Source organism: Otolemur garnettii, unplaced genomic scaffold (assembly GCF_000181295.1).
Source record: "Otolemur garnettii isolate 467f Iridium unplaced genomic scaffold, OtoGar3 scaffold00124, whole genome shotgun sequence".
In the NCBI taxonomy this organism is placed as follows: Eukaryota; Metazoa; Chordata; class Mammalia; order Primates; family Galagidae; genus Otolemur; species Otolemur garnettii.
The window spans coordinates 3,385,836-3,394,337 of NW_003852519.1; the positions used below are offsets into that span (position 1 = coordinate 3,385,836).

The following is an 8,502-nucleotide window of genomic DNA, read 5'->3' on the forward strand; positions in this document are numbered from 1 at the left end:
AAAAAAAAAAAAAAGATAGGGATGTGACAAAAGGTGTTTCTTCTGTCTAAAATTTGCTCGCCTTACTCCCAAAGAAGTCATTACCTCGTGACTGTGCTACAGAGGGCAAAGAATGATTTTGTAAATCAGACGTATAATTGAAACTCTACTCTTATCAGAGGTAAAAGTAATCTAGGACCAAAGGTCATTAGCAACTGAAGGGAAAAATGTGGCTTACATTCCCAGGAATAATATTATTGAGTCATTAGGTGATTCGTCATCTCCTGGACAAAGACCTTAAAACCAGGCTGTAAATCAGGATGCTGATGTTGACAGAGTAGGTCTCATAAATGAATGCTATAATTGATTCAAGAATGAGGGTGTGATTAAGAAAGAATGGGATGGACATAGCTACAAGAGGGACTCTACCTAACAAATTCAAATGTTGTGACTTGGTTGTTTATACCTTCACACTAACCTGAAATTAAAAAGAATTTTTTTTCAACCAGAAAAAAATAACAAATAACATATTAAAGAAAAAGAAAAAAGTTTTTTTTTGAGATAGAGTCTCACTGTGTTGCCCAGGCTAGAGGGTCATGGTGTCAAACTAGCTCACAGCAACCTCAAAGTACTGGGTTCAAGCGATCCTCCTGCTTCAGCCTCCCAAGTAGCTGGGACTACAGGTGCCCGGCACAATGGCTTACTTTTCTAATGTTCATAAAGACAAGGGCTCACACTTCTTTGGGCTGGTCTCAAACTCTCAAGCAATCTTCCTGCCTGGGCTTCTGAGAATACTAGGATTATAGGTGTGAGCCACCACACCCAGCCAAGAAAAAGAAGATTAATTCAGTATAGATACCATACTTAGCAGTTTATTTACTATTAATATGGAAGGGGCTCGGTAAGTTCCCACCTATCAGGTACAATGTAGGGAGATATGGTACACGTTGGACTTTATCTTACAAATGCCAATAACGTAACCCAATCGTATGTACCTTGGATTAACCCGAAATTTAAAAAATGGGACAGACAGAATGTGTAGAATAAATTATTCAATAATTGCAAGGCAAAAAACAAAAAAAGAAGAAAGAATGGAACTTTAGTTGGGATATTACCATTCTACTGAGCCCTATAAGAGGCTGTGCAAAGCAAGAGAAAAGAAAAGGTCTCCAGCAAATCCTTGGAACATGTCCTTTCTGGAAGGAAGCAGTTTCTTCCAAATATTATACCTACTTGAATAGATCCACTAGAATAATGATAATGTCTTCAGCCGCTGTGTGGTTACCCTTGAGGGTGCTGATGTTGGTTGGTGTGCCACACGTAACGATCACTGAGAAGAGAGCAGGACAAGGGGAGAAATATATGATGGTCCACACACACATGGGGGGAAACACAGTTGCCGGAATTTGAATCCACTATGTACATGTTACATTTTTTTTTAAGATTAACAAGATTAACACCAGTTCCTCAAATTCTCTCCTGAATTTTTATTATTTTTTCATTTACAGCTAGTAGAGTCAGAATAGAGCTACGTGAGATCTTTGAAAAAACCACTTAGCTCATTCCCTTCATTTTATAGACTTAAAGAGGCTGAAACCAAGGTGCCAAAGGGTCAAAGAGCTAGTAGATGATAGAAGATAGCTCTCACAGTCAAGTTTATGAGTCTTGGTTTAGGGTTTATTCCATCATACTAGGCTGGAGTGGTTACAAAAGCTATTTTCATAGCAAAGTGAAGGGCACCTCACGACTTATAAAAGTGGTTGGAAACGATATAGTAAAAATGAATGTGGGCAGAATTTAGGAAGTCTTCCCGAACAGTGTTCCCTGGGCTGTGTCTGGAGCTTAACTTAAAACTCCATCTTATTTATGTCAGTGACAGTGTCCAATCTGAAGTTCCACCACTAATTTCAGCCAGCTGCCTAGGGAATGCAAGGCTGTAAGAGTAACAGGAGTTGGGAGACACTTTGGTAGATCTTTTCATATGCTGTGTATTTAGTTGAATTGTAAACTCTTTAGGGATATAAATAATTTTATACTTCTTCTCCTTTCTTCATATTTGTCTGCAACTGGTACATTCGTAATGTATCCCCTGCTTGGTAATGGCAGTAGACGATCTGAGTGGTATCAGGAAATCTGCCAAGCAAGGCTCTTTCCTTGAAATTCCCACAATCGATTCCTTTGCTTCTGAGATATTCTTGTCTGTAGACAGAATTATGTGGGAACTCTACCAAATCCCCTAATAACTTAGGATGATTTTATCCCATTAGCCTTCTACACTTGGCCTGTAACTGGGAGACCATTGGGTTAGTGAGATACAGAAAGATTAGGAAGGCAAGAGGATCTTTGCTTGTCCTGTGATTTTTCCCGAGGCTGTATAATCAATGCATTTACCCTTTTGGACACTGGGGGTATCAGGATTCAGAATGCGTGAGGATTAGTCACAAATCCAATAGTAAGTCGCATCGAGGTGAACTTAAAAAGCAGTTCACTGATAGTGGGTCATGGTATTCTTTCCATTTATGAAAGCTGGAGTTTAGCATTATCATTACTTTTGTTATGTTAATATAATTACTCAATACTACTTTTAGTAGTATTAGTCAATGAAAGGAATGAGACCACATATAATGAAGTCACATGAAGTTACGCACCTCCCCAAATACACAAAATATATACAGGTAAAGATAATAGCCCTGCAGTGCTAGATTTGTCTAAGTGACTCAGAAAGAGATGGTAGAAGCAAAAATTGGCAAAAAAAAAACGAACTTTTTGTCTTCTTACCATTGCTTTTCCTGTTGCGGTCTGTTAAGATAGCCTGAAACTGATCCTTATTTCTCAATGTCTCCTTAAAACTGAGTTCCTGGGAAAAATAGGAAACTCCAGCCTCCAGAGCATTGAGGTACCTAGAACAGGAAAAAGAGAAACCAAGAAACCAGCTCAGTTCCCTTAGGGGCTTCCACGCCTTTCACCTTATATTTGCAGATCTGGCCTGGGACTCATTCTTCTAAAATTCATTCCCACTGTTAACATACTAGACACAGCACACCATGATACCACTGGTATGCATTGCGAACAGCTAATTTAGTGGAAGTACGCGGTGGGTTAGGGATTCTTCCCATATATGTGCACGTAGTGGACTTTTGGTGGGTCCCTTGTGATGGTTTCCTGCTCCTTGCAGAAGGAAGATTCTACTCTGCTCTGCAAACCAGTCTCATTATCACAGATACGTTTAAAACTGTTGAATCTACAGTACGACAATTCAGAGTTGATAGGAATAATTTCCGTCTTATGTGAAATGGAATTTTGTGTGTTCTAAGTTCACCCTAAAGTTTCTAAGATGAGGTCTCAGGGCTGATTCCTGTACTTCCTTGGGCATATCCCTGGTGGCATTTCACCTTACTCTTCTGCATACTTAGGTGGAGGAAGACTGCACAACCAAGTCACATCCTGAGAGTAACAGTTACCTGATCAGAAGATTCCCTCGACTACTTTCATTGGAGTTGAGTGAACCTTGCAATTTTTTTTTTTAGCAATGGAGCCCATTATTCCTATTCTCCCCACCTCTCGCTCCTCTGGAAAGGTGTGAAAGAAATTTTTTCTAACAAATATAGGCACAATCAGGACGCTCATTCTCTGGTATCATATCTTACACAGCAATACAAAAACCCTAACTTGTAGTTTTCATTTTATTTATCTGTAAAATGGGGGTTATATTACTTGTTTTCTTCAGAGAATTTACCCTGGGGAATCAATAAAACTAATGTGAATGTACTTCTGAAACTAGAAAGTGTTGCAGATGCAATCTACGTAGCTTATTTTTACAACTCGATATTCATTTTGGCCTCTTTGCTCTTATGTTGTGTAAAATAGCGGGCTGGTGTCCATTCCCAACACTGTTAGAGGTGGAAGGCACGTCAGCTAACAAATAGGTGACTTGCCATGACTCCCTGGCTTCTCTCCACAGCAAGGGCTAGCTGAATATTAATGATCTTGCTTACCAGAAACAGTCCTCAGACTCCGTGCCATCCTTGTAAACATAGGAAGAGTTCCAGGAAAATGTTTTAAATGGCATATCATTGATCCTCCAAAAGTTAACCAAGAAGTACATCAATTTCCTGGCTGGAGTCATTAGCCTGGTCAAGGTTTCTTTATAGTCACACGACAATCCAAAACTTCCAGCTGAAATCATGGGGTAGCTCAGCTCCATGTCAAGGCTATGCCAAGAGGTGAGAAAGAAACCAGGATCAGGATTAACTTAAGTAGCACAAATAAGCTTCCTTTTTCACCTGTTTCAACATGTCCATATAAGGGCAAGAACGAAACCGGGTCACAAGGGCAGGTTTCTCATTCATACAGGTGTCCCTCCCACACACAGGAAACTAAAGCAACGTTCATTGAACAATGTGCTATGTCTCAAGCACATTGGAGGGGGGTTTATTCACGAAACACAGCATATTGTTCAACTGGTTATTCCAAAATGAGTTATCGTGGCATCTGGGCTGGGACGTAGTGCTAAGGAAATAGAGGATGGGCCGCCACAGCCACCGTTGAGTGTAAGGTGCCCGCTGCACCTCTTCCTCCATGCAGTCATTGCTGTGAGCTGTCCTTGAGACAGACATCGGTTAAAGATTTGAGAGCTTTTCCCCTGCTCAGCACCTGGACCTTCTTGTACGTCCCTAAATATATCAAGCTTCATCCCCAAGCAGGCCTGACAAATGCCAGGAAGGATATTGCCCTGCCTCTCTGCCAGAATCACTCATTCATTTCTCAGGTCCTCAACTACACATCTCTTTATCAGAAAAACTTTCCTCGATACCCAAGACCAGGTAATTACTTTCTCTGTTTAATATCTATCTTCCCCATTAGAACTTAATATCTGTAAGCTCCTTGAAGGCAGGGGTCATGCCTGGCTGTCCCCTCAGCATCGCCCGTCTGCCTGGCTGGTATGCGGGTGCTCAGGGTATAGCTAATGAAGGAAGGAAAACAACACCTCCCACCTTCAGGGTCCAGGCTCGCATCTCCAACTCATCGTGTTTATAGCAGATGTATCAATTCTTTTCTTCCTCAGAACTGCTCCTTACCCTGATTTTTCCATTTCTTGTAGTGTTTTGTTATCTCAAAGGCTTCTTTGGCTACTCTCTGTCCCTCCCCCCCACAGCCAATCAGTTCTCAAGTTCCCTTGATTCTACTTCCACTCTCTTCTCAGCCATCCTCCTGTCCTGCCTCCACAGCTCTGTTACTGGTTTAGGCCCTTGTCCCCGCTGACTTTCCTGACATTAGTCCCTGCCTGTCTCTCTCCTACACACTGTGGCCAATTATTCTTTTCAAAGTTAAGCTTCTTCTCATGGCACAAACCGTAGTGGTTTCTGACGTAAATCTCATGAAATGCATCCTTCACCTGGACTTCCCTTCCATGAACTTCCAGGCATGGCCCCACTTACTTTTTCTAGTCTTCTGTCTCTATTATTCCTCTATACATTTCCCGAACTCCTGTTCATGCAGACTGTCACAAAAGTCCGCCACCTCTCTGCTTCTTTGCTTCTTATGTAGACTTCTCTCTCTGCCTGGCTGGAAAGCTTATCCTCTCATTAAAATTTTACCCAGTCTTCAATGAGCAAAAGATACCATCTCCTTCATGAAGTCTCTCTCCTCTCAAAGTTTGGCCCCCCTCACCCAGAGGGGACCCTTTTTTGCTGGGCATTCTGCCGCTTCTCGTTTGCACTTCTCTGGTGGAAGCTTTTGCTCTCTGCCTTGTGTTGGTCAGCAGAGTCCTTGGCTAGGTAGAGGCTGGGTTCTACTCTCCTCCCACACCACTAAAATGCTTCCCTGCACATACAAGGGTGAGTTGATTTTCCCAATCCTCCTTTCCTTCTGATTGTACTCAATAGCAATATTACCAAGTTATTAGATGATGGCTGGGAACGAGAGCAAGGAAGAGTAAGAGTCTGTACCTGTCTACATTTTGTCACAGAAGATGGACTTAAAAAGTGTGGTGTACTGGTGGGATGTACTGGTGGGATGCTGTGGGCCTGAGCATCTGTCTGTACCATGGGGGTGAAGCACCAAAAGCATTTTGCAGGCGCGGTGCCTATAGCTCAGTGGCTAGGGCACCAGCCATGTCCACCTGAGCTGGAGGGTTCAAACCCAGCCCGGGCCTGCCAGACAACAATTACAACAAAAAAATAGCTGGGCATTGTGGTGGGTGCCTGTAGTCCCAGCTACCTGGGAGGCTGAGGCAAGAGAATTGCTTAAGCCCAAGAGTTTCAAGTTGCTGTGAGCTGTGATCCCACAGCACTCTATTGAGGGCGACATAGTGAGACTTTGTCTCAAGGAAAAAAAAGCACTTTTCAACAGAAATTTCAGAGGTCTGTTTACCCTCTGAAATCTACTGCAAGGAATCTTTCTACAGAACTTTCTCTGTGTAGATAAAAGACAATATTTGACTCAGGGTCAGCCTGAACAGGTGAAAGAAAGGTATTTGAGAGGGATTTTGACTGGCAAAGGCATGATCAGGAGAACAAAGTGTTTTGCACTGATGCAAATTACACTGCATGAAATGAATGGGAGGGAAAGAGTGATTTTCCCAAAGCCAGAAACATATTTCCATTCTAAAATATATTGGAAGCTTTTTTCTCAGATGCTAAGAGTACTGTGCAAAGTACTTCAACATGTTGCTGATACAATCCTCCAATAACCCTATGGAATAAAGGCTTGTCATTTTCCCTCCTTTCACAGACCCACGGTTAGAGCCCCTCTAACAGCCTGAGGCGCTCACTTCCTTTTGCGTTTTCCTGCCCTCTGCCCATACCGATGTGAATATTTTATTGATTTAACTCCTCAAATTGTCCAACTTCACTGGCTCCCCTGCTTCCTGTCAACGTTCTTTTTACCTACACCACGTTGCTCCTTAAGCTCAGGTGCTAGTAACTCAGCTGAACAGCTGCGGTGATTCACCCCTCACTGAACAAACGTAAAGTTATCTGGATAAAGGGATGAAAGTTACAGAGAGACGGCACAATGCTGACGCCTCAGCACGCCTGACTGTGATGCGCTGACAACACTGTTGTTGGAGGAACCAGTTAAATTGCAATGTCCAACCTTGACTTCAATTCACGATACTATTAAGACAACAAACAGCGAAGCAAACTACTTACTACATCTGGAAGGTGGAGTACGTGCACGAGGGCCCTATGAGGGCACAGCCCACTGTTTCTTCTTTCTGTAGGAGGAAACAAAAAACACACAACTAGGGTTTTAGGGATTCGGTTTTAATCCCTCAAACTAAAAAAATTATGCAACGGACACGGAAGAAGTGACAAAGGGACAGCTCCTGGAAGATTAGGAGGCGGGCCTCCCAGAATGCCTGGACAGAACAGAAAGGAGCAGTGTAGGGTGCCTTGGGCCAGGCAGGGCCGACTAAGGCACGAAGGGGTCTGGGAGGGAAGAGAGGCTGAGAGTGGAGAGGAAGGTGTTCCATAAAGGTGCGCTGCCTGGAGGTGAGCCTGGATTCATCACCAGTGGAGGATGGGGAACAGTGGCAGAGGAACTGACAGGCTAGACCACTTTTAAAGCAGCTATCAGCAGACCAGATTGTGGAGAGGTGAGATTTGGAGGTGCTTTGAAGGGCGAGGGCAAGTTTCAGTTTCAGGGAGAGCTACATAGCAGGGCCAAAGTGAACAAAACGCAATGGGATGGACCGGGTGATTACTGATCTTTTTTCCTCCAATTTCTCAAGGGGAACCTGGTTGGGCGCATCTCACCCCTGGCTCTCTCTATAAAAGCAGAAAGCAGAAGCACACACTCTTGGAGTTGTGACAAGGAGTTTGTCAAACTACCCTACTCACTCCGCACCCTCCCAAGATTGGGCATCACCCCTGTGATCAGCCACTTTTGGGGACACGAGTCTGGCCTCTCTGCCCATTGTGACATTACTGATGGAGGTTTTAGAACCATGGCTACACACACCGGTGTCCAAGAAGTGATTCTTAGCCTTTTCTTCAGTTTCTGTTGTTGTGGGTTAGGGTTAGGGAACTCACACACCTACCTGTCTCCAGAGAGCGGGCAGTATCTTTAGTTTCTTAAAGCTCTGATTGGGGTTAGGAGTTTAGAGTTGAGAGGAGGAAGTAGGCCAGAATCTCTCTTCCCATGTCCATCCTTTGACACGAGTTACTGCTTTAAAATTAGCTGTCAGATTCAGGCTATAAGCACTTAACCTGTAACCTGACATATGGTGATGACTTGCAAAGGAGATTTCTGGTGTTGCCTTAAAAGATGTTTGTAAACATGGTTTATGTGATATTTCTTGAGGGACACAAAGGCAAATGAGTAGGCAAATCCCTTTAAGAGGATTTGTTCTGTAAAGTCTGGATTTAGTCAAAAGGCCATGTTCAAGAATCCAGAAGGCCACGTGTAGCCCCAAGGCCACAGGTTCCCCACCCCAGATCAATTTAAAGTAAAATAATTCCCCTCTATGCCACTGCAAGTGTACAGATAGTACACGGCTGAAGTTCTTCCTACTTCCTAGAT

At 43.2% G+C, this 8,502-nt stretch overlaps 1 protein-coding gene across 1 annotated transcript in view; it reads right to left on the reverse strand.

Moving 5' to 3' along the window:
- GUCY2C (guanylate cyclase 2C) overlaps positions 1-8,502 on the reverse strand; it is an 82,336-nt gene that overhangs the window by 65,466 nt on the left and 8,368 nt on the right. Inside the window, exons 2-5 of the mRNA XM_023517909.1 lie at positions 7,131-7,195; positions 3,975-4,190; positions 2,758-2,879; positions 1,213-1,309 (exon numbers count right to left, since the gene is read on the reverse strand). Coding sequence (XP_023373677.1) covers positions 1,213-1,309; positions 2,758-2,879; positions 3,975-4,190; positions 7,131-7,195 — 500 coding nt within the window. The remainder of the gene's footprint in view (positions 1-1,212; positions 1,310-2,757; positions 2,880-3,974; positions 4,191-7,130; positions 7,196-8,502) is intronic.